The 24,399-nt window shown below is 62.0% G+C and overlaps 3 protein-coding genes across 3 annotated transcripts; 1 reads left to right on the top strand and 2 right to left on the bottom strand.

The window, feature by feature from the left end:
• The first annotated feature begins 3,431 nt into the window (after positions 1-3,431).
• Positions 3,432-8,587, top strand: MEX3A (mex-3 RNA binding family member A). Its single transcript, XM_044266170.1, has 2 exons — positions 3,432-3,921; positions 7,471-8,587. Exons 1-2 carry the CDS (start codon positions 3,468-3,470, stop codon positions 8,574-8,576), a joined length of 1,560 nt encoding a protein of 519 aa, XP_044122105.1. The 5' UTR covers positions 3,432-3,467; the 3' UTR covers positions 8,577-8,587.
• A 5,459-nt stretch (positions 8,588-14,046) lies between these two features.
• On the bottom strand, positions 14,047-19,688 carry RAB25 (RAB25, member RAS oncogene family). The gene is made up of 5 exons (XM_044266169.1): positions 19,386-19,688; positions 16,321-16,516; positions 15,426-15,619; positions 14,650-14,730; positions 14,047-14,251 (listed from the first exon to the last, which is right to left on the bottom strand). Exons 1-5 carry the CDS (start codon positions 19,426-19,428, stop codon positions 14,124-14,126), a joined length of 642 nt encoding a protein of 213 aa, XP_044122104.1. The 5' UTR covers positions 19,429-19,688; the 3' UTR covers positions 14,047-14,123.
• A 1,032-nt stretch (positions 19,689-20,720) lies between these two features.
• On the bottom strand, positions 20,721-23,864 carry LAMTOR2 (late endosomal/lysosomal adaptor, MAPK and MTOR activator 2). The gene is made up of 4 exons (XM_044266556.1): positions 23,424-23,864; positions 23,059-23,221; positions 21,040-21,129; positions 20,721-20,909 (listed from the first exon to the last, which is right to left on the bottom strand). Exons 1-4 carry the CDS (start codon positions 23,489-23,491, stop codon positions 20,853-20,855), a joined length of 378 nt encoding a protein of 125 aa, XP_044122491.1. The 5' UTR covers positions 23,492-23,864; the 3' UTR covers positions 20,721-20,852.
• Positions 23,865-24,399: the final 535 nt, after the last annotated feature.

Genomic DNA, 24,399 nt, shown 5'->3' with positions numbered 1-24,399 from the left:
ACTAACAACAACCGAAGGCCCAGGAGGAGCCAAGCACTGCGCTGGGACTTATTTTGCCATTTCAGAGATGAGGAAACCAAGGCTCAGCCGGAAATGATGGCCCAAGGGGCAGAAGTGAGTGGCCTGTGTGCCCCCTGGTTCTGCCTCAGATGCCCGGGAAGCCTCGAAGTGCCGTTTAGTCAACACGCCCTCCCTGGGCTTCGGCCCTGGGCAGCGCTGGGGGCTGGGCACTGGGGTGCCGGGGCAGGGGGTGGGGTGGGGGACGATGACAAAGAGGAGAGAGAGACTTGTGCTCCAAGGCCCTGAAGTGGAGGGAATCTGCCGCCCACACACCTTTCTGGCCAGAAGGCAGATGGTGAGGGGTGGAGTAGGGTGGGCATAACCATCTCTTTCCAAGCAAAATGGCTCAAGGAAGGGCCTGGGCCTTAATTCTGGATCAGGCCTGCAGACAGGAGGAGGAAGAGGAGGGCCAGTGCGCAGAAACCTAGCTTGGCCAACACAAGTGTCAGCGGAAAAGGGAAGCCCCCGAACAAAGGAGGACATCAGCCTGCGGGACAGCCGGAGAAGGGCTCATGGAACTGTCCCAGGGAACCTGGCTCCTAGGAGCCCGCCCCTGGGCCCCTGGGCCGCCTGGGCAGCCTGGCCGTCCCCACCCTGCGTGGACATGCCCCAGTCTATAGGCAGGCGCGCCCCCGTGCCACAGGTCCACATGCGCTCACACCCCCATAGCCTGTCCTCCAGACACACAGCTTCACGTCTGCCTCTCCCAGCCTCGGGTATGGGTCTGGAGCCTCAGCGGGACCCGAGGATGGACGCGGGGTGCATGAACACATCCAAGGGGCTGATTCGTCTTTGTTGGATGTGTGAGGTGGGCCCCGCAGGGACCTCCGCCTCCCCTACCCGGCTCCTTAATCTACCCCTTCCCGTTCAGCAGCTGCCCCCTCCCCACTCACACACACTTGTTTCTGTCCTTTGTTTTCCACCCTGGCCAAATCCCCTAGGCTTCTTTGGTCATTAACCTCCTGCTTTAATTAGCTTAGTAGAGAGGAAGGGGGAATCAGGGCAAATTCAGGGCTGGGTGTCAAGGGGGAATCTTGTTTCGGTGGGGACAGGAAGGCCCAGACCAGCTGGTGACAAAAATGCCTGGCTCACAGTAAGTCCCATGGAGCTGGCTGCTATTTCTCTTAAGGTGAAAACCAGTCACCCAGGCCGCAGAGTAGGAGCCACCCCCCGCAGGTGAGAGCCCCCAGTCCCCAGGGGCACAGGTTCCCCAATCCCTGTTCCTGGGGCAGAGGGACCAGGGACAAGAACCCACCTCTCCACCCCCTCTCCCACTCAAGCCATAAAGCTTGTTAATGTTACGTGACCTCCCCCATCCAGGGGGAACCCCTGCCCAACGCTGGGGCCCTCCAGGGGCTCCTCGAAAGCTCCCCTCCCCTAGACCGTCTGCTGAACTGAGCGGGAGTGGGAGCTCGGCAGGGTGCCAACCCCTCCTGAGACCCTCCAGGGCCCCCACCCTCCCCACGGTGCTCAAACCCACTCTTCCCAAGAACCTGCTTAGTGAGCTGGGATGCACAGCTGGCCCTCGTGGCCTCACAGTGCGGCCTCTGTGAGGCCACCTCCTTGGCTCCCTGCCTCCAGGCAGGACTTTACCTCACAAACCAGTTCAGATGTTTGGTTTCCAAGGCGCCCCAGAAAAGGACACCTTGTCACGGGAGGCTCACCCACCCATTCCCAAACAGTTATTTTGGGAAATTCTTAAAGCCCAGCCTCCAGGCCTCAGGCTGCAGCGCTTTCCTCCGTGGTCTCGGGGACCGGCATGAGAAGGGCGACAAAAGAGAGGCTGGAGGTCCGGGGGATGGGGAGGAGGGCAGGAGACACCGCATCACACTCCGACTTCCCCAACTCCCTCCAGAAGTACCCAACTGTCCAATTCATGCCTCAAAAACTTATTTTTTACTTTCACCAAATGTCCAGAGTCAAAGGAGCTGCAGTAATGGGTTTTCAGTGGCGGGGGGGGGGGGAGCCGCGTGGAATGATAGTGGAGGCCAAAGAGCAGACCTCCCCCCAAGCCCCCAGCCGTCCGCGGGGCCAGGGCCTGAAGCAAGTATGGGTCCCGAGTCGACCCCGTCTCCCCTCCCTCCTTCTGCCGAGCCCTGCGCTCAGGGCTCTCCCCCGAAACCGTTCAGTCCCATCTTGCCTTTAAGACTCCCCCTGCCTCCCCGCTCCCGGCCCTCCGCTTCCCCCTCTCCCTGCGCCCGCCCATCCTCCACAGTCCGCCCGCTCCCCTCTGCCGCTCGGAAGGACGAGAACTAACTCACCTCCCAGTCGGTGCCGCTCAGATCTCCGAGACTGGGGGGCGGGAGGGCATGGGGGGCGGCCTGCCACTCGGTGGGGAGCGCACCCCGTCTTTTGCCAGGGGGTCCCGCCCTCCAGCCCCGCAGCCCATCCTGGCCTCCACCGCGCGCACGGCCCGGCGGCGCCCGCATCGCGCTGCGGGCTTTGTCTGCTCTGCGGAGAGGCTGTCCCCGCGGCCCGCAGCCGGGACGACTCCGGGGGAGGGAGGGGCGGGGAGGCCGCGCGCGGGGAGGGGGCGAGGCCGGGGAGGGGGCCGCCGCGACCCGGCCGGGCGGCTCCCGCCCCTCGCCCCCTCATTACCATAAGAAGGGGGGACCCGGGCCGGCCGGGCGGGGGCGGGGTGGGGGTAGGGGTGGCGGTTGTGGGGGGGGACCCCGTCTGGGGAGGGGGCGCTCCGCTAGCCTTTTCCAACCCGCTCCGTTTCCGTCCCCCGCGCCCGCCCCTCGGAGAAATTAGGGACCTCGCCTTCCACCCCGCCCCCCCCCCCCCCCCGCTTCGCCTCCGAGCGGGGCTAGAGACCGAAGGCACGTCCCCATCCTCCGCGGGGCTGGCAGCCCGAGCCCGCGCCCCCGAGGGCGGGAAACTACAACTCCCGGCATGCCCCGGGCGCCCCCGCGGCCCCCCCGCAGTTCCATGCTGCTCCATCCAGTTCATTTAAAACAAAAGAGTTTGAGCGCTGGAAGGGGCTGGGCTCGACTGGGGGCCACTGGGCGCCGCTCCCGGACCGGGGCTTGGTGCGGGAGCCCGAGAGGGGCGTCTGGACGGCGGGGTCTAGAGCCGCCCGGGTCGGAGGCGGGAGGGGTGGGGGCAGAGATCCCGCAGCCCCCCGCCCCCCGTCACCCCCGAGAGGAAAGGAGAGCTGCTTCCTCGGTTTTGCTTCTCTTTCCCCCCACCCCCACCCCGGGGGCTGGGGCGAGGGGAGTCGGGTTACAGGGTGTTTGGGGAGGGGGGCTTAGGGGGAGGGTCTATCTTTCTATCTCGCTTTCTTCCCCCCTCCCCAGTTCTTTGTTCCCCCCTCCCCACACGCCCCCCTCCTCTCCCCTCCCCTCCTCGCTCCTCTTTTCCCTTCCACCACCTCTCTCCCTCTCTCCCCCAGCTTTTGTTTCGCCATGCCTAGTCTAGTGGTATCTGGAATAATGGAAAGAAATGGGGGCTTTGGAGAACTAGGATGTTTCGGGGGAAGCGCTAAGGACCGAGGGTTGCTGGAAGACGAGCGCGCCCTTCAGCTGGCTCTCGATCAGCTCTGCCTCCTGGGTTTGGGGGAGCCCCCCGCCCCCACGGCGGGCGAGGACGGGGGAGGTGGGGGGGGCGGCGCCCCCGCGCAGCCGGCCGCCCCCCCGCAGCCGGCCCCGCCGCCGCCGCCCGCGGCGCCCCCGGCCGCCCCGCCGGCGGCCCCCGCGGCGCAGACGCCCCAGCCCCCCACCGCCCCCAAAGGGGCCAGCGACGCCAAGCTCTGCGCTCTCTACAAAGAGGCCGAGCTGCGCCTGAAGGGCAGCAGCAACACCACCGAGTGTGTCCCCGTGCCCACCTCCGAGCACGTGGCCGAGATCGTGGGCAGGCAAGGTAAGCGGGCGCCGGGACCGCGGAGAGGGACTGGAGTGGGGGGCACCCCATCCCAGCACGGAAAGTTCATTTCCTCTCTCCTTGCCCGCCTCTGGCTCTGTCCCTTTCCCACAAAGGGGGACCCGCCCCCTACCCCGATTCCCGAGTGCCACAAAGTTCCCTGCCGCCCCCAGTCGGGACTGTTCTTCAGATAGTTCCTTCCCGAGGGCCCTGCCTGTAGACAAAGAAATACCCTCTCCTCCAGAGAGGGAGAAGGGAGGGGATCGGTCTCCCAATGCTGGGAGGCTGTCCGGAGGGGATGTCCACTCCTGGCGCGAAAAACTGGCAGAATGTGCAAAGAGTTACTCAGAGGCCCCGGCTCCGGAATCCGCTGGTGGGCTGGGGAGGGGGCACCCCTGGGACCCCCTACAGCTGGAGTTACAGACTTTGGGGGAGACCTGGCCAGGGAAGCCAGACTGAGTATCTGTCTCTTTGTTGGGCTGAGTGCAGGAATGGAAGGGGGTGTGGCTCATGGGAGGGTCCCAGCCCAGGGGAGAGGTGGGGAGGGGGCCTGCTGGGAGGAGGGAGTCCTGTGGTCACCCACACACCAAAGTTGAACGGTCTGTGGGGTTTGGGAAGGGTTGCCTCCGGAGAAGTGCGGCATCCTGGCGTGGACCTGTCCTCCTCTCTCTCAGGCTTTTGTTCTGGGCTGGCCACGGCCAGGGGCCAGAGGCCTGGAGAGGGGTCTCTCCTAGTACAAGAGTAGGACAGAGCAGGAGGGGGCATGCGGGGCGGGTGGGGGGAGCAAGAAACCTTCACGTGGAGCCTTGGTCGGAGGGCGTGTGTCTGGGTGTGCTGTGGGGTGGGGGGTGTAGAATTAACCCAGCCTAGTGTGTCTGATACCACACCCTCCTGGGCTCCAGCATCCCTGGGCGGGTGCGGGTCGGAGTATTGGTGAGGGTCCAGATTTAGCAGACGGGATCTTGGGGACCTTTCCCTCTCCCGGTTTCCCAGAGGAGAGTGGGGGGGGCGGGATTTGGAAATTGCAGGAGGGCTGGGCTGGGGAGGTCTGGGGTGGGGGAGGAGCGGGGGAGGAGCTGTCCCACAGTGGGGAACAATAGAGGGGCTGCATTCCGGCTGGGAGTGAGGGAGGAGGCCGGCTGCCGGCAGGGTGGGGGAGAGGGGAGGCGAGCCAGGGGGGCACCCCCCCAGCAGCACACCCCGTCTCATCTCCCTGAAGTGCTTGGAGGTTGGGGGCATTTTGCAGTGAGATCCAGAATGGAGGAAGGGAAGATACCACTCCCCGTGCACGGCCCTCATCCCTCTGGGGTTCTCCATCTCCTGAGATTTCTGGTTCAAAAAGTTGGATCTCCTCTTGTTGCCAGAAACTAGGGACCTGGAGCCCTGGAACTGGGTGGGAACACTGATATCTTCCCTTGGGCGGCTAGCCTTGGGGGGCCCCAGGATTTCATGGAGTCATCCTCCTGCCTCTCAGCACATGGGCCTGTCTCTCTTACAAGTGGGGGCATTTCTCCTAGTCTAAGAAAAGAGGCTTCCCCTTGGTCCTTAAGTACGTGGAAGTCCTTCCTCTTGTCTGACCTCCCTCCCCCGCTGCAGTGCCGACACCCCTCTTTCTGACCTCTAGAAAGGTGAAGTCCCGTGGCCTTCCCTTCCAGACATGCATGTCCAGGGCTCCAAACCCCAGGATGAGGCCCACCGGTTCTGCACCCCCGGGCCCCGCCTGTCTGCCTCACCCCAAACCCGAAGATACCCAGCTCCCACTTAAGTTGATGGACCCAGAACTTAGAGCCAGCACCCAGGTGCCTCTCAGAGGCTGTGGGAGTAGAGGAGAAGGAGCCAAGGCTCCTCACCCCTTGGTGCCTCACACTTAGGACGACCGCTGACTGCATTAAAGCCCCAAGGGTGTGGGCTTGACAACAGGTAGGACTTCTCAGCAGAGGTCTGAAGACAAAAAGGGAGGAGCAAATTCTCCTTCCTGAGGTCTCTTGAAGGTGAGGAGCTCCGCCCCCAATCCACTCCATTCCCCCCCCACCACAGGCCAGTCCAGGGGGTTAGAGAAGAAGCATCTGGAGTGAAGGAAGGATGGAGGAAGCCAGTGAGCTCACCGCAGGCCTGGGGCTGGAGGCCCGGGGCAGCGTCAGAGAGCCCGGACAGACGGCTGGCCTTGGTTTTGGGGGGAAGAGGTCATGTGGTGGGGGAATGAGAAAGGGGTCAGGGAGTGTGTACCTGGAGAGGGGTGTGAACATGGGTGCGGGTGCCTGGGGGGCAAAAGTTGTGGGTGTGTGGAGGAGCGTGCCCTTTAGGGCCGGGGATGTTGGAGGTTGGAGCGTGGGGTGTATGGAAGGTCAAACACAGGCCATCCGTGTGTGTGTGTGTGTGTGTGTGTTATGGCACATGTATGCACGGGCATGTAAACGCGTGTGCACCCTGGGTGTGCCCCGCCAGTACTGTTTAGATAAAGGCACACAGTGCATCGTGACTTGGGTCCATGTGTGTGCGAACTCACACGTGTAGCATGTGTGCCCCGAGAAAGCGGGTGAGCCTGGCTTTGCGTGAAGCTCGGGGCAGGGAGAGGGAACTTGGGAGAGGAAGAGAGGGCCCGCCGCCGGCCATCGTGGGGCCGCAGCCTCGAGAGACGCCGTGGCGGTCCCTGACTCCTCTTCCCCTTCTCCCTCTTTGTCTCTCTTTGTCTCGGCTCTCCTCTTTCTCTCCCTGCAGTCTTCTAGCTGGAACCCACTCCTGCTTCAGAGCACGAGGATGGGTCCCCCCAGTGCCTCAGTCCCCAGCCCGGCTCGGCTCCCCTGCCCCCGGCAGACAGGGTGGCCGGAGTGTCCATGGGGGGTGAGGGGTGGGCCCTCAGAGAGCATTCTCGGCATCTTCATACTTCTTTCCCTCTCGAAACTCTGGTTCTCAGACCCGTCCCAGTCTCCTACACTCAGCTGGCTGCTGCAAACTTGCTGTGAATCTGCGGCCCTCTGAGAGGCATTCATGGGTGGAAGGCATGGGAGGGCGTCATAGGTCACACAGCAAATGGGTGCCAGTGGTCCCTGAGTAGACCGGAGGACACTTTTAATGAATGGAGCTCAAGTCAGGAGTAGATTGGGGGGTTCTTGAGTACTTTGGGGTTCTGTGGAGAGCTCAAGGTCAGTGACAGGCTCTGGTGGTGGGAGGGAGGGGTGTGTGAGGAAGTGATCTGGAAGTCTGCGAGTGGCCAGGAATCAGAAATTGAGGGCAGGGCGCATGGTTGGGTGGAGTTAGTGGATTTGAGGTTAGCAGATTGTCTGGGAGGGTCAGTGGCTTTTTTCCTGGTTGCAAGGAGTGATTGGGTTGGGAGGGTCCTGCGTGGAGCTGGAGGGAAGGCTGGCACGTTTGGAAATCTGTGGTTGACGTGGCGGAGATCTGAGAGGCTCTGGGGCGGACTGCTGGAGGCGGGGTGCGCCTCGGCGGGCGTCTCGGGGTGGTGATGGGGGAGCGGACTGGCCCGGGCGCAGACCTTCTTGCCCTGTGAGTTTCCTTCTCTCTGCACTTCCCACCCGCCCCCCATCCCAGGCTGCAAGATTAAGGCTCTGAGGGCCAAGACCAACACGTACATCAAGACGCCCGTGCGCGGCGAGGAGCCCGTGTTCATGGTGACCGGACGGCGGGAGGACGTGGCCACAGCCCGACGGGAGATCATCTCGGCGGCCGAGCACTTCTCCATGATCCGCGCCTCGCGCAACAAGTCCGGCGCCGCCTTCGGCGTGGCTCCCGCCCTGCCCGGCCAGGTGACCATTCGCGTGCGGGTGCCCTACCGCGTGGTGGGGCTGGTGGTGGGCCCCAAGGGGGCCACCATCAAGCGCATCCAGCAGCAGACCAACACGTACATCATCACGCCAAGCCGCGACCGCGACCCGGTGTTCGAGATCACGGGGGCGCCGGGGAACGTGGAGCGCGCGCGCGAGGAGATCGAGACGCACATCGCGGTGCGCACCGGCAAGATCCTCGAGTACAACAACGAGAACGACTTCCTGGCGGGGAGCCCCGACGCCGGGCTGGACAGCCGCTACTCCGAGGCCTGGCGGGTGCACCCACCCGGCTGCAAGCCGCTCTCCACCTTCCGCCAGAACAGCCTGGGCTGCATCGGCGACTGCGCCGTGGACTCGGGCTTCGAGGCGCCGCGCCTGGGCGAGCAGGGCGGGGACTTCGGCTACGGCGGCTACCTGTTCCCGGGCTACGGCGTGGGCAAGCAGGACGTGTACTACGGCGTGGCCGAGACCAGCCCCCCGCTCTGGGCGGGCCAGGAGAACGCCACGCCCACCTCGGTGCTCTTCTCCTCCGCCTCCTCGTCGTCGTCCTCGTCCGCCAAGGCCCGCGCTGCGCCCCCGGGGGCGCACCGCTCCCCCGCCGCCTCCGCGGGGCCGGAGCTGGCCGGCCTGCCCAGACGCCCGCCGGGGGAGCCGCTGCAGGGCTTCTCCAAACTGGGCGGCGGCCTGCGGAGCCCCGGCGGCGGGCGGGACTGCATGGTGTGCTTTGAGAGCGAGGTGACCGCCGCCCTGGTCCCCTGCGGACACAACCTCTTCTGCATGGAGTGCGCAGTACGCATCTGCGAGAGGACGGACCCGGAGTGTCCCGTCTGCCACATCACAGCCACGCAAGCCATCCGAATATTCTCCTAAGCCCCCTGCGGGCCCCCCCCCCCCCCCCCCCGGCCTCCGGGCTCCCTCCCTGGGCCGAGGGCGCCCCCACCCCCACCCCCACCCTCCCGCCCTGGATCTGTTTTCCACCTGGGCCTTTTGGAAATCAGTGGGCTCAGTGGGCAAGGTGCTTTGACATACTCGATCCGTGGGGAGGGGGCGGGGAGGCGATGGTGGCTGGGGGGTGGGGTGGGCCACCTTCAGAGCCTCTGGCCACCCTGTCCTGGAAAGGTTGGGAGGGGGCCAGGCAGGAAATTTTACTAGAGTTACAACTCTGATACCTCAACACACCCTTCTATCTGGAAGCAGCTACGAGAAACTTTTGTTTGGCCAGAGGGGGGGCCCGCTAAGGCATCCTGACCCCCTCTGCCCAGCCCCCTATCTGCGCCACACCACCCCTTCCTCTCTGGAGGGGATTGGGGAAAGGGAGGGGGAGAATTACCATCTGTATCTGGAGGTGCTCTTTCCAGCCCTCGAGCCCCGCTCTGGCCCTGACCTTTGACCTCCTTATGTGACCCTTAAAAGCACCCCCGCCCCCCCCAATGCCATATCCCGTTTGGGCATCTGCTCCTGAGTTTCCAGTGGTCTAGGGAGTTGGGACCCTTTCAGAAGTCTGCACAGATTCCCTGGGGCTGGAGGGGAGGCGTGTCCATCCATAAAGGGCTCAGAGCTGGATGGAGGGGTGTTGAGAGCTAGCGCCTCTCACCCTCTCCTCCCCACCCCTCCTCCCCCTGGGCTGGCCTCTCCTCTCCTCCTCCACCAGCTCGCCTCTTTGCTTCCCCTTGACAGCTGTCGGCTGTCGTCCCCAGCTCTGTCCTCCTCGGTCTTTCTTCCCTTCTCTCCCCTCCTTCCTGGCCCTTCTAGTCCAGCTTTGGGCTCACCATCCCCCTGGGGAGAAGGAGGGGAGAAGAGCATTTGGATGAACCCCCCCCCCCAATTCCTCTTCTGGCACCTGGAGGCCCTCCCCACTCCTCCAAAGAAACACCTCGAATTCTTGATAGAATGTATCCCCATTCTCAGTGAAAATTTGAGGAGGGGACTAATATTGGGGTACATCAGGGGTCAAAACTCTGCCTCTACCATCTTTGGGCATTGTATTTAGGGAGCAGTTCTTGGGCTGGATCTTCTGGGGGCAGGCAGAGGAGAGACAGGGTCGGGTGTCTGCTGTTCAAGGGGCAGGAAGGAGCCTGAGGCAGGTAGAGAGGCTGGTGCACGGAGGGGCTGCCCCTCCCCCTGCCTCTCCCAGGGCCTGCGCCCCCTCTCTGGACCTGACCCAAACCCCTATTAGCAAGCAAATCATGAAGTCTCTGTCCCACCCATCGTGGTTGTGGGGAGAGGCTGGGTCTTCAGAGAGAGTTCAGTCCTGGACCAGGCGGGATTGGGGTGCGACATTCTGGTCCAGTATTGCTAACACGCCTAGGACCCCGCCCCACCCCCATCCCCACTGCTTCCCTAAGGCTCACTTGGGGCTGCCACCAGCCTCCCACCCTCCTGGTTCCGCTGGCCGGGCCAGGAGAGGGTGGGGGATGGGAGTCCCTGGGGGGGTCCCAGGCGATTCTTGTATATAGTGGGGTGGGACTCTGTCCTAGGTGACCTCTGAGCACTTAGGCTCGGGGAGTCCCATTCTGTCTGCTGGAGAGGGGGCGCAGGGATGGAGGTACAGGGGGGATTTCCTCCTCTCCTTCCTCCTGTTGTGAATTCACTCACCTCTCCTCAGCCTGCCCCTCCAGACCACCAGCCAGGGAGGGGAGAGGAAGGAGGTCACAGTCAGGAAAGTGGCCTGTGACAACTTCCCTCCTTCCCGCCAATGTGAGCCATCCTGAGATGTGTGTACAATAGAAACCAAACCAAATGGGCGCCCTCGGTAGGTCGGTCGGTCGCCGAGGGGGGTGGGGAGGGGGGTGGGAAGAAGGGATGTCTGTCTGTCGGTCCCCCCTCCCCCTCTCCACTTCTTACCCACAAAGGCAGAAGACTGTTAGGCTAGGGGGCTCAGAAAATTCAGTCCCGCCCTGACTAATTGAGCCAAACCTAGAAACCAACGCAAAACACACATAGTGAGAGACAAAACAGAGGAGAGAAAGGGCGTGAGAGGGAGCAAGATAGGCAAACAACACAGAGGAGACAAAACAAAAATAGCAAAAAAAAAAAAAAAAAGCAGTTCTTTATAATTTAATATTCTATTTTAATAAAGGCGTTTATTACCGTATAAATGTAGCAAAGAACCTGGGCTAATATGAAAAAAAGACTTTTTATTAGGTAATTTATTATATGAAAAGGATATTTTATTTTATGATAAAGTGATCCTTAAAAAAAATAAAAAAACTTTAGAAGGTTTAGAATATATGTAGGGAGAGAAGAAGAAAAAAAATACATTTGTATTCAGAGTTAAATCTTAAAAAAAAAGTGTTTTTAATATATGTTCGGGTTTACGTTCCTTTTTTCCCCCACTTTTATTTGGGGAGGAATGTCATTTGCTTTTTGTGGGGAGCGTCCTGGGATGTGTGGTGGAGATGGGGGGCCTGGGGGAACCTGGTCCCTCTGGGGCCCCGAGTAGATTGGATTTCACTCCATGGGCCCCCCTCCCCGCTCCCCTCCCCCTCGGGGGAGCCGGCAGAGCCAAACAAAGAAAGGGATTAACAAGAAAGGAAGAGCGCTCGGACTGAGGATCCTGGGCTGCCCCCCCCTCCCCTGCCCTGTCCCAGGGGCGAGTGGGGAGGGGAAGTCCAGAGCTGAGGCCTAGCAGGCCTGCGGGAACCCTCAGAGAGGTGCGAGATTTAAGAGAACTAGTTTTGTTTTGTTTTGTTTTGTTTAACCAAAAATGAGAGAGAGAGAGAGAGAGAAGAAAAAGAAAGAAACCGAGGGGTTTAAAAGAAAAGAATACTACAAAATAATAATTATTAATAATAATAATTCAAATTTATTTCATATAATCCTAGAGAAAAAGAAAGAATTACTAGTTACTTAGTAGATGATATTCAGATAGCTTAAAGTTTAGTAGCATCGAGGGCCCCTGGGTCCAGTAGAATGTATAAAAGTTGTAACGAGAGGAAAGTAGATGAGGGAAGCGGTCAAGTGCACCCTGCATGTGGGGAACCCCCATCTCCAGATACCGGGCAGGAGCAGGCCGCTAGCGGAGCTCGGAGCTTCTGGTCTGCTGGGGTTGATTCTGAGAATCCTTGGATTTTTAAATTGTAGGACAAACAGATGAGGGGCTCCGTCCCCTGGGTCTTTGAAAGATGGACACTGATCCATTTCAATTACATGGGAGCTGGGCCCGCCAGGGTGGAGGGGAAGGTGAGCGCCTTCGCCTGTGCCCTCGCCCCTGGGGGCCCACCACCCTGTCCGTCCCCAGGTCTCTGCAGAGCAGTCCTTACTCCTAAGTGCTGTGTCCTCTTGGGGCTCTCGGGGAGGGTGCAGGCTTCCCAGCTCAGAACCTCCCGGACCTGCTTCTCCCAGGCCCCAGGAAGTCCTTCTTAAAGTGCAACCTCGATTCACCCCACGGGGAATTGATTCAAGAGCCTGGTAGGTCATTCTAGAAACAAGACACGCACACGCTTCCCACCTTCCTGGAGCTTCATGAGGGCTGGGGGTCAGGCCCCTGTCCTCACTCCCCCATGGTATCCCACTTAGTTTTTGGCCTCCGTGGGATTAACAATCTCAGTCATGGCTCTTTCTCTGGGCCTGCTTTGTCTCCTAGAAGTTAGACTCCAAGAAGGACTTCCCACCCACTGGGGTACAGTGGAGATACTGTCCTTGAAGGCCTGGGAGAACTGGGGCCCCCAAGGGTATGAAGGCAGGGGGTGGGCAGCAGGGACTGGGGAGGGGGGCGCTGCCCCTAGCCCTGTGCTCCAGGCCACCTGCAGCTCTAAGTGTTCAGGACACAGCCGCGCCCCCGGGTGCCCTGCCCTGGGGGCACCTCGCCCTCCCCACAGGAAACCTGGGAGCGTGGCTTTGCATGTGAGAAATCACCTGTTTTCTAGCACTTGCCTTCCACCAGCCCCTGCTCAGGGCCGGCCCTCCCTCCCGCCCCCAGGGAGCACCGGGGACCTGCTCCAGCGTCACACCTGAGGCTCTGTCGTGCTCCTCCCCGGCCCTCAGCCCCCAACACATCTCCCTCTCCCCGGTTTACTCTTCTCACCCCACCTAGGGAGAGTCCCCCCTGCTCTTTTTGTCCTAGAAACCCCGCTAGTTTGGGAAGGTAGAGTCTGGGGTGGGGAGGGCTTCCCCTTCCCGCTGGAGGGTGCGGGTGGGGTAGGGAGGGAGGGGAGACAGCCCTGGGGCAGGGGGGTGGTCTCCACTGTAGAAAGTAGATTAGGATTGTGGTCAGACTTAATTTGAGGCATCTAGTGAGGACACGTACAAATCCACCAAGGAAAAACATTTCAGAAACAAAATAAAGGCAGGAAACAAAAGGAACCCATGGATAATCAAGTCAAAGTGAAGTTGCACAAAACGCAGAGAAACCAAGAAGGGGGAGGGCTACTGTATTAAATGTGCTATTAAGAACTTAATTTTATTAAAAGTATTATTAATTAAGGCTCTGGCCTCTTTCTCCGCGTGTGGGTCTGACCTGCGGTGGGGCTGAGTGAGGGGGCCACCTCAGGAATTGCCGGATGGGGCAAGTGACTCTGGGGGCCCTGCCCCCTTATGGGAAACACCATAGGGCGCTGTTGAGTCTCCAGATCCCTCCCTTTCCTCCCCATTTACCACCTAGTCCTCCCAGGGTTGGGGGTGTGGGTGGGGGGCGCAGCTTGTCCTGCAGAGCAGGGGACGGCCAGGCCCAGGGCCGAGCGCTGGGAGACCCTCCCCAGCCATCCCACTGGAGCGTGGCCGTCGCCGTACCCCGCACTCCCTCTCTCTGGGGTCAGGACTGCGTCCTGGGCAGGAGGCTCGACCTCCCACATCCGGGCGTACACAGACCCGGCTGGCTGTGACCCCCCTCTTCTCTCCCAACACTTCCCCCTGCCTCCTCCCCTCGCCCCTGGCATTGGAGTGACCTCAGTTCTTGGCACCAGGGCCCTGGGCACCAGATGGTGCCTGACGGTGAGTTCCTTTGTCTCTCCTTCCGGACACCCCTTCTTGGCCACGCTGTCCCCCTCCCCCACCTGCCCTGGGGGTTGGCAGAGGGAAGGGTGGGCACCTCCCTCCCCCTTGGCACTGTCCCCAGACCACAGGACTCCAGAGGCAGCTGGCCCTGGGGGGCAGTGGGTGTGGTGGGGAGGCTGGGGGGTGGGGGAGGGGAACACGAGCTCAGAGGGGCCAGAGGTGCAGGGGAGACGGGGATGGGAGGCAGCAGGCTGCCCAGACGTTGGTACAAAACACAGCTTTATTGGAAGGCTTGGTCTGTGTGGTGGCGCGGATTCGGGGAGGGACAGGTAATGGAGATACAGGGGTGGGGGAACGGGAAGCTCGTGGAGCTCCGTGGGGCCACTCTGACATCTGGAACCACAGGGCAGGGAGAGATCCTGGACCCGGGGTGGGAGTGGGGCACCAAAAAGCCAGCGGGGGCCGGGCAGGGGCCGGCCGGGGTCAGAGGCTGATGCAGCAGGCCCTCTTCTCCCCTGGGCCCCGCTCCTGCCCGGCCTGGGCACCGCCTAGAGTGATGGCGTTGGTCCGGCTGCTGCTCTGCCTCTGCTTGGACACTTTGGTGAGGATCTCTGAGGGGGCGCGGAGGGCAGTGATGGGGTCAGAAGACCGAGAGCCCGCACTCCCCCTACACACGGCGCAGGCTCGCCAAACACGGGGTGTGACCACACTTCAAGGAGGCTTTGCTGGAAGGAAGTGGAGTTTGGGCACCACAGCCCTTCTACTGATTTGGGTGGAGAAGGGCTAATGCTTAGCTCCGAGGGAAATGTGACCTTCTGGTTCCCTCCCCAAACCTTGGGCTTGGGGGTGGGGTGGGGTGGGCGCTGGGGAGGCTCTGAGGAGGCTGGGGGCCCACGGAGGGGCGGAGGGATCATTGGGGTAGGCCAGGGCTGGCGGGCTGCACTCCAGCCACTGCCCACAGAAGCCTCAGGACCGGAATGGGGCCGCCAGGAGGAGGCAGGGCTCTAACCTTTGAGGACCGTCTGGAAGGCCAACTCGACATTGGTGGAATCCAGCGCTGAGGTCTCCAGGAAGAGCAGCCCATTGTTTTCTGGCAGGAAAGGCAACACAGTAATAATAACATTGACCCTGAGTTTACTGGGTACATCTGCAAGGTGCTAACCCGTTGGCATGTGCAGCTCATTCCATGCTTGAAACCACCTGCCAGGGAGATTTGAATAGGATCCCTTTTTCCGTGCAAGAGGAAGGTGAAGGCCAGCGGCACAGAGAGCTAAACAAAGGCCCGGCCAGGCAGGGGCGCGGGACACCAAGCCTGTACCCTTGACCACCGGCTTCGCGGAGTGGCCCACTTTAAAGTCAACGACAGGGGCACCTGGGTGGCTCAGTGGGTTAAGCCTCAGCCTTCGGTTCAGGTCACGATCCCAGGGTCCTGGGATCGAGCCCCGCATCGGGCTCTCTGCTCAGCAGGGAGCCTGCTTCCCTTCCTCTCTCTCTGCCTACTTGTGATCTCTCTCTCTGTCAAATAAATAAATAAATAAAATCTTAAAAAAAAATAAAATAAAATGAAGTCAATGATAAGTAATTGCCCATAAAGACAATCCTGGGGCAAGTGGTGGGACCCGATGAGGGACCCAGGGTGACGAGAGGAGGGGCTGGGAGACGGCGAGGAAGGAGTGACGCTCGTGGGGGCTCCGTGGAGGAAAGCCAGGCTGGGGCCCCAGGGCAGGAGCAGGGGCGGGGGAGGTGGGAGCTGGAGGGGCCGGGCTGGGGGTGGCGGGCTCTCACCGGCAAACATCCGGGCCTCTTCGGTTGGCACCTCCCGGGCCTGCTGGAGGTCACTCTTGTTGCCCACGAGCATGACCACGATCGTGGCCTCGGCGTGGTCGTACAGCTCCTTCAGCCAGCGCTCCGCCACAGCGTAGGTCTGGTGCTTAGTGAGGTCAAACACCAGCAGGGCCCCCACCGCACCACGATAGTACCTGGGGGTAGAGCGGGGGACAGAGGCAAGGTCAGAGGTGAGTGCCGGAGATGGAGAAGTAGGACGGCTGAGGTCAGGGGACCCGAGTCTCCAGGCTTGGGGCCTGACACTGAGCCCTTCTGGCTTGCTGGTATGACAGGGCCGGGGACCCCACAGCGGCCCCTCCTTCTCTGAAACCACCGCCTCCATCCTGTCTTTCTAGCCACGGCTTCCTTGGGTCTTTTGTTCCGACGTTAGCCCTCGCGGTCCACCCTCGAGCGCCTGGGCCGCGGTCAGGTCGGCCTCCTGGATCCCGCCTTCAGGGGCACGTTCCTCACGCTCCTCCTGCCAGGGTGTCCGCCCTTCGGCGTGTCAGAAATGGCCAAGTGCGAGGCAGACGCGAGGCAGATGCTTCTCCATCCGTCCCCCAGCCTCCCCCAGCCCGGGTGCCTCTGACACCCTGCTTGAGCCTGGGGTTCTTGTATTAAGCAGGGATTAATCACAGCATCTTAGTCCTCCGGAACTTGGAGGATTACACCACATGCCCGACGGAGAGTGCCTGGTACCCCACTCCCGGCACGAGGCAGAGGCTAGGGCAGTCGGCACCACTGTACCCGCACCTGGGGCTCACGGGGGGTCGGGGCACGGAGCGCAGGGCCCCGCGGCCTCTCCTCCGGAGGCACTCCCGGACTTCCCCAGCACCCCCCAGCCCCGGGGGCTCACGCGGAGGTGATGGCTCGGTACCGCTCCAGGCCAGCCGTGTCCCAGATCTGCGCCTTGATGGCGGCCGTGCCCAGCGTGACCGTGCGGGTGGAGAACTCGACCCCGATGGTGGTGCGGCTGTCCTGCTTGAACTCGTTCCGTGTGAACCGGGACAGCAGGTTGGTCTTCCCCACGCCCGACTCACCGATCAGCACCACTGCGGCGGGGAGAGACAGGGCTGAGCTGGGGGCCGCCCATCGGGAGCGGGAGCAGAGCCCAGGAAAGAGAGGAGCCCGGCCTCCCGGCGGAGGGTTCCAGACTCCCAGGTGAGGGGCCCAGAGTGGGGGCTGCAGGCCTGGCAGGGCTCTTGGTCTGGGCAGCCTGCACTTCCGCCGAGGGGGGCCAGCCACTGGCTGTTTGTGGGTGTCGGTGCGGAGGGCTAGGAGGTTGGCAGGGCGTGGATGCGGGTGGGGCATGGGTCTGGGAGGGCTCCTGTCTCTGGACCAGGCTGTGTGACGGCTTTGTGCCGGCCTGCGTGCGAGCCGCCAGGACGGGGAGGCTCGGCCTGCAGGTGTGCGTGCGTGTGTGTGTGCACGTGTGTGTGTGCGCACGCGTGTGTGTGCATGTAGGGAGCTGCCACGTGAAGGCGAATGCAGGGAGAAGAACATTCGGCAGCGACACGTCTGGGGAGGGAGGAAAGTTCAGGGGGTAAGAAGTTAGGATCCAAGGGGCGCCTGGGGGCCACAATCTGTTAAGCATCTGCCTTCGGCTCAGGTCATGATCTCAGGGCCCTGGGATCGAGCCCCACATCGGGCTTCCTGCTGAGTGCTCCCTGCTTCTCCCTGTCCCACTCCTCCTGCTTGTGTTCCCTCCCTTGCTGTCTCTCTCTGTCAAATAAAGAAATAAACTTAGGGACGCCTGGGTGGCGCAGTTGGTTGGACGACTGCCTTCGGCTCAGGGCGTGATCCTGGAGTCCCGGGATCGAGTCCCACATCAGGCTCCCAGCTCCATGGGGAGTCTGCTTCGCTCTCTGACCTTCTCCTCGCTCATGCTCTCTCTCACTGTCTCTCTCTCTCAAATAAATAAAATAAAATCTTTAAAAAAAAAAAACAAATAAACTTAAAAGAAAACAAAACAACAACAACAAAAAAAACAAGAAGTTAGAATCCAGCTGTCTCCAAGGAGGGACACAGGTAAGAACACGGGGCCAGCCTACCCTGACATGCGTTTTCACAGGAAACATGGGAATAGAAATACTGTCTCTTTTCCAGATTGTGGTGAGAAGTGAGACACTGCTCAGGCGGATTGGTGCGGGCCTGCCGCGCTGTCGCCGTTGGGTTTCCAGGGGCCAGGATCTGCCAGGGGCCATGAAGAGCCTCCGGGCTGATGTGCGATGTCCAGGGCCTAGCCTGACCCACGCCGCAGAGCTGGGGGCTGGCTGGGGGTGCGGGGCCAATGCAAGGACAGCGCACAAATTGCGTCACCCCGAGCGAACACCTGGGATTACAGGGGGACCCCCAGCTGGTGCCCGGGGAGCCACATTTTCTGGGCACTGGCCTCTCACTCGCTAGAGACCTCGAACAAGCAGCTCAGCTCTTCTAGGTCTTGGTCTCCTTGTTACAAAATCTAAAAAGTCCCCTGGAAGGTGCGCAGGTGGGAAGAGGGCTGGGAGCAGTGTGGGCGTGGGGGTGTGTGCTCCTGACCCCTCCGTCCCCTGGCTGGGACCTCCTCCTGGCTCACCAGGCTCACCCCTGCAGGTGGGTGGGCTCCTCACGCTGCCCGCATGCCCAGAAGGTGCTCAGGGCAAGGGCCTTAGAGCCCCACACACTTGGGTTCCAGTGTTGACTTTGTGACCATTTCAGCTACTCCCTGCCTCGTCCTCATCTCCAAATCGGAGACACGAGGTGGTGGCAGTGGCTGAGGGCCTGACACCATTGACTCCTTTAGTCCCCAGCACGGCGCTGTGACGCCAGTACCGCGATCACGATCATCCCCTTTTTACAGATGCGGAAAAGCAGGCACCAGAGGGAGAAGGGGCTGGCACCAGACAGCACGGCTGGCCTCGCAAACACAGAGGTGTGCTGCCCCAATCTGCCTCCGAGGAAGGCCAAGCCCCCAGCCGCCAGCCCCCTCCGTGACACCCTGTACCCCGACTTCTCAGTGTCTGCTTCTGGAGGCCCCCACCTGCACGAGCTAGTCAGGGACAGAGCAGAGATCTGAAGACTCAGTCTGGAGGCTCCCAAACTCCAGGCTGGCACAGAGAAGGGCTCAGGGAAGGGCAGCAGACTAGCAACAGCCACCTGGCCTCCCCTTCCTAGAAGAGGGGCCCGGAGTACAGCTACCCCAACCGGAGCGGCCGGAGTCCCAGCTTCCAGGAGGGTGGGGCATAGCCTGGGAGAGGCAGTGGGGTGGGGTGGCTGCCTCTGTGGTCCACCCCGCCCTGAAGGAGATGGGGAGGTGGGGGGGCTGGGGGCTGGGGTCTGAGGGGTCCCACGCAGGGGCGGAGGTTGAGGAGCAGGAAAGATGCCTGTGTGCCTCCAGGATCAGCCAAGTGGACCCTATGCCTGGCACTTGGGCCCAAAAGGGCTGCCAAGGGACAGCAGACAAGGCCGCAGCCCTCATAGTCTTCTGGGCTCTGCCAGACCCTGCTCTCAACCTACTACATCTTCCCTGCCTTCACCCCGAAATGGACAAAGATCTCCTTTCTCTTCTTGCCTGTATGTCCACTCGGAAACAGGACTTCCTTCCCCTCCAGGTTATTCCCTCTCTTCTCCAGAGGGAAGTTCCCTCGGAGATCTCTTGTGCTACCACGCTTGACGGCTCCTAGGCGTGGGCTTCCTTCGCCAACTGAGCAGAGGGACCTAACCCGGCCCCACTGGGGCAGTGGCCAGCATCATTCCCTTCAGGAGCAGGGCACCGGGGCAGTTCCAGAACTTCTGCCCCAGTAACCAGACCCCCCCTCCGACTCCCTGCAGCCTGCTCTCCTCTCTGAAGGAAGGACGGCCCAGGAGGGTCCTAGGAACAGGTAAAAAGACAGGAGACGCGCTCTGGCTCTGATGTCTCGCTCCCTACGGACCCCAACTCACCCTTGAAGACAAAGTTATAATCTTCCTCGGCTCTATTCCCCATCCTGGCTCTGCATGGAGGGGAGGAGTGGCTTCAGGGGCAGAGGTGACAGGTCTACGCGTTGGCTCAATGCCCTCCACCCTGGGTTCTCCGGAGACCCAGATCCGCAGCTCCACTCACGGGGGGGGGGGGTGAAGAGACTTCTGGAGGCAGAGGGCTTGAGGGCCTGCTAGAGGCTGGGGAGGGCCTGGGAGGCTCAGCTCCAGCAGGTGGGGGTGCTGCAAGGAAGCCAAGGGGAGGAAGCTGAGAACAGGAAGAGCCGGTGCCAGACCTGCGGCCCAGGTGGGCGGAGAGAGGATGACGTCAGACAGGTTAGGCAGGTTGAGTGTCTGCTCTCCACGCTGCCGGCGAGTGGGCGGGCCAGGGGCTGGCGACACAGAGCTGGGGGGAGCTGAGACAGGCGCAGGACCTTCAGAGGGCAGCTGACGGCTGAGTGCGTGGTGCTAGGGCTCCTGGGGCTGGGGACCTACCTGGGCAGCTACCAGGGAGTGAGAAAGAGCCTCTCAGGCGAAAGCCTGCTTCTCCTGCTTTTCCTTCAGCGCCTCTGGTTGGGGGGTGATTGGGGGCACCAGGGGAAGGGCTGTTGGGGCGAGGGGCTGGGGCTGACAGGTGCCATCCACCCTGCCGCAGCTCAGAACTCCAGGAGCAGCACTGTGGACCCGGCATCTTCCGCCCGTCCTGACAGCCCAGGGCCTGGGATGGGCCATGTTCCTCACCCAGGGTGGGGCTGAGACTCACAACCTACCTCCCCCCCGGGATGGTCCCTTCCCACGGCGCCCGGCTAGGGGTTGGTAGCACCCTGTCCAGACCCGCTGTAAGCACCCAGGCTACGGGGAGACCGGCTGCAGAGACAGACAGGCGGACTGAGGAGGCTGAACGCAGGGCAGGATCTGGAGATGGAAGGCCCCTGAGAGGCCTCGGACACTCCCTCCCCAGGACCTGTGGTCCAAGCTGCCTGCAAAGGGCTTCAAGATCTGGAGGGTCTGTGTGAGTGTGGGGCCTTGGTGAGCGTGCACACTCTCCCAACCCTAAGAGCAGAAAAGCCATCTCCCCCCCCACCTTGGGACTGAACGATGCTTGCTGTGCAGGACAACCACCACCAGCCCCCCAGCAGCCCGCTGCTCCTCCGAGGTCACTCCCAAACGTTTGCCAGTCAGGGAGTGGAACTTCCGGAAGCTCAGAGGCAGGGCTGAGCTGTCAGAGGGCAAGGTGCCAGGCAGGTTTTCCAGAGCAGTGCTGGCTCCATCCCACCTCCCTGGGCTACCCAGGGTCAAGAAAGCAGGCAGCACACAAGATAGGAGTTCAAGTTTATTCTTGGAAAAAGCAAAGTCTCGCTCTCCCCCCATCACCCAGAAAGGGTTCTGAGGGGGCCCTGCCCCTCCACACAGTCATTGTTCTTTTCCGAGCCCAGCTTCAGCCGAGGCCCACTAGGAGGCGGCCACTTGGGTCAGGGGTTCCTCCAGGTACCGCACCAAGGCCTGGGCCTGCAAGAAGGGAGGAGAAGTCAGGCCGGCCCGGGGTCCGCTGCTGGAGGGACTCCCGCTGCTGAGCACCCCTCCCCGCCCCGCTCCTGGGAGGTGGCCCACAGGCCCAGAGGGACGGGCATATACACACCTTGGCCTTGAGCATTCCAAAGCCCACTGTCTCCTTGGCATACATACACAGCAGAAGGTTGGCCACCCGGGTGATGGCGACACGGCCCTCCTGGTGGGGTGACATGGAGGGATGTGAAGTTCTGCTGGGCACCCTTAGCCCTCGCTTTTCAATGAGACTGTCTTCAGAGAGCCTATCATCTTCCTTCCATGCCCTGGGCATGGCAAGGGCTTCAGACGAGGGGCTCTGGCTGCAGCCCTGGACGTGGGGTCCTGAGCTCAGACTCCAGGATCAGCACAGCCCCTGCTAACTGACCTCCCCTAGGAAGCTCGACCTCACAGACCTTGGTTTCCCTTCCCATGACTCCCGTGTCCTCCCCGCCGGTGAGGGGGCTAGTACACAGGACGCAGTTTTGAAACTGGCCTGGGCTGTCCAGATGGGTGACGTCATGATTATGGGTCCACCCCAAAGACCCCGAAAGGAACATGCAAGCATAGAGTTTTCTTTTCTCAAGGTAAAGCTTTTCGAATTGCAGGTCTGACTCTAGGGTTCGATCAGTTAAGGAGGTGGGTCGGCATGGAAAAGAGTAATGGAGCACACTGCGTGTTTGTCTTAGTTGGGGGGTGTGGGCTCGGACTTCACAGGTACTTCTTACGGCTGGGGTGCAGACAAGACATTGGAAAGCTATGGCCCTACAGCACCAATTCGAGGGTAGGCAGCACGCAGAAGTCATCAGCAGAGTGGAAATGGCATCCTTGGTTGGATATGGGGTGAGGACGAGGCAGGGGGCCCCAGGACAGTGGAAACCCTTTGGGAAGAGTTCACTCTGGGCCTTTTCAATTTGGTTCAGCACACTTCCACTGGGCATCTGCTGTGCGCTGGGGCCCAGGGGCAGCACTCCCTGCCTCTCTGGCCTCCCTCCTACTCACCTCCCCCATTCCCAGGCCACTTGAGCTACATCAACCTTGTTGATCCTCGACCAGACATTAGTGCACCTCAGGGCCTTTGCACCTCCTGTTCTGTCAGAACTGTTCTTCCCCTAGAGGGCCGTACGGCCGCCCAACTTCCTTTGGATCTTTTTTTTAAAGATTTTATTTATTTATTTGACAGAGCGAGATCACAAGCAGGCAGAGAGGCAGGCAGAGAGAGAGGAGGAAGCAGGCTCCCTGCTGAGCAGAGAGCCTGATGCGGGCCTCGATCCCAGGACCCTGAGATCATGACCTGAGCCGAAGGCAGTGGCTTAACCCACTGAGCCACCCAGGCGCCCCTTTCCTTTGGATCTTTAATGAAATATCTTTTCAGTGAGACTGAGACTGTCTTGAATATGTGCCCTCCTCGCTTCCGTTTTGCGTAGCATTTTTGGTCTCTTACATCCTAGTGTTCTGACTCACATACATATTTTATAACACACATAAAACCCTGAGCTGCCGTGAGATATCAAGGCCGCAGTTTTGGTCCTGTTTGCTCCTCTTTCCCTAGTGCTCACGAATACTGCAGGGACCTCAACATCTGTTGGCTGAACAAACGAAGGTGCGTGAGACAGTTTCTGGGAAATTCACAGTCTAATGGCCACTTCCCCTTTCTGGACTGCAGCTCCTTCTGTAAACTGCAGGGACGGGCCTAGGGTCTGGAGACTCTGCTGTGCTTCCGTGAGCCTGTGGCTCTGGGGTAAGGACACTGCCCAGTTTACATCCTTTCGCATGATCTTCACAAGCCTGTGTGTAGGAGCTCCTGTTGGGGGTATTACTGCCGCGTTAGGGAGGCAGTAAGGAAGTTCAGAGAGCTTCCCAGACACACGCAGGGCTCCGGGACTGACCAGCGGCCAGCAGAGACCAGAGGCCCAGGCAGACACTGGGGCCCCAGCTGCCGGCTCACCACCGCAGGCTGCCTGGGGTCCTGCCTACCACGGAGCTGCAGCACACCAGCTCTCAGTAGCCCTGGGAGATCCTGTCCCTGCCCCTCCAACCATCCAGGCTGGGAGCGAGGTCGCCCCACGGGGATCCCCTCGGGGGACAGAGGGAGTGGCTCCCTTCTCCATACCATGCAGTCCATGAGGATGAATTTGAGATTGTCTTCATTAAACGCTTGGTTCCCGTTGCGGTCGTAGGCAGCCCAGATGTTGCTGGCGATGGCGGCGGTGACCCGGGCGTCCGTGTCCCCGTAGCCGGAGTAGGCCAGCAGGGATCCCTCGTTATTCAGCAGCCTGGCGGGCGGCGGTAAGCGACAGGGACGCGCTCGGGCGGCGAGCACAACGCCTGCGCTCTCGCCCCACCTCCCTCCGGGGCGCGTCCAGAAAGCAGGGTCCGGGCGGAGCGCGGTGCTTCCCGCCGGCCGCGGCCGCTCTGCCCCCGGCCCTCCCCGAGCCCCGTCCCCAGCTCCCCTCCGCGCCCGCCGGCCGCACTCACAGCGTGCTCTGGACACCGCCGGTGTTGGCCTGGCTTAGCACCTGGGTCAGAGCCTTGGGACGCAGCATGCCTGCGGCTCCCAGGCCCGGGCCTCCGCGCCAGGCCCCGCGCTGCCTCCCGCGGGCCCCCGCGGGCACCTCCCTGAGCTCCCGGCTGCTCCGGAACGCCGCGCGACCCAGAGGTCCCGGCCCGACTCCCGGGAGGCGACGCAACGCCGCCCCGCCGCGGGGGGCGCCGGGAGTTGTAGTTCCGTGGGGCCTCGCGGCGCACCCTGGGAACTGTAGTTCGCCTTTCCCCGGGGACCACGCGGTTGTTGGGGGGAAAAGAGCGGGAGCGAAAGGACGGGGACAGGACCGGAAGGTCGTTGAACAACCCAGTCCCGTCCCCCCCACCCCGGGGAGAGAAGCGTCAGCATGCCCGCTTGACAGTCCACGACCAGAAACCGAAAAAGCAACCCCAGTCTTTGTCAGGCACACGTCCGGTTACTCTCCCGAGCGGTTCCCTACGTCACGCACGGCCCCGTGAGCCGGGCCGAGGCTCCGAAAGGCCCCGGGAACCGCGCTTAGTAGACTCGTGCGGGCCACGGCCTCCGGGGACGTGGTCGGTCCTAGAGGTGAGCCCTGGGCGGACGTCCAGACGCGGGCCAGCCCAGCCTCCGGGTCGGGAGAGGCTCGGGGCGGCGCGGCGGCGACAGGGACACGGCGCTTTGTCCCGGAGCGGCAGTCGTCGCGGAGGCTGCGGGCCCGGGCGGGCGGCCGGCTGTCTCGGGGAGCCCGCCCCGCCGCGCCCCGCCCCGCCCCGCCGCGCCCGGCGAGGCCCGCCCCGCCCCGGCTGCAGTGCCCCCACCAGGCCGCCCGGGGCGCTGTGGGCGCGGCAGGTCCGGAGGGCTGCGCGGCCGCGGGGAGGGGAGGGCAGGGCAGGGGAGGGCGGAGGGCCGAGGGGCGGAGGGGCGGAGGCCGGAGCGGAGCCGGCCGGG

The sequence above is a fragment of the Neovison vison genome, chromosome 10 (genome assembly GCF_020171115.1).
Source record: "Neovison vison isolate M4711 chromosome 10, ASM_NN_V1, whole genome shotgun sequence".
Classification (NCBI taxonomy): Eukaryota; Metazoa; Chordata; class Mammalia; order Carnivora; family Mustelidae; genus Neogale; species Neogale vison.
The sequence above is the reverse complement of the archived record's forward strand: the minus strand, read 5'-3'. Positions and strand labels throughout refer to the sequence as shown.

Coding starts and splice junctions, on each gene's coding strand:
- RAB25 (XM_044266169.1), bottom strand. CDS start 19,428: ATGGGGAATAGAGCCGAGGAAGATTATAACTTTGTCTTCAAGG. Junction 15,620..16,320: donor TACCGAGCCATCACCTCCGC/GTGAGCCCCCGG, acceptor CTCTACCCCCAG/GTACTATCGTGGTGCGGTGG. Junction 14,252..14,649: donor CTTCCAGACGGTCCTCAAAG/GTTAGAGCCCTG, acceptor GCGCCCCCTCAG/AGATCCTCACCAAAGTGTCC.
- LAMTOR2 (XM_044266556.1), bottom strand. CDS start 23,491: ATGCTGCGTCCCAAGGCTCTGACCCAGGTGCTAAGCCAGGCCAACACC. Junction 21,130..23,058: donor TCATCCTCATGGACTGCATG/GTATGGAGAAGG, acceptor TCACCCCACCAG/GAGGGCCGTGTCGCCATCAC. Junction 20,910..21,039: donor TTGGAATGCTCAAGGCCAAG/GTGTGTATATGC, acceptor CCCTTCTTGCAG/GCCCAGGCCTTGGTGCGGTA.
- MEX3A (XM_044266170.1), top strand. CDS start 3,468: ATGCCTAGTCTAGTGGTATCTGGAATAATGGAAAGAAATGGGGGCTTT. Junction 3,922..7,470: donor CGAGATCGTGGGCAGGCAAG/GTAAGCGGGCGC, acceptor CCCCCATCCCAG/GCTGCAAGATTAAGGCTCTG.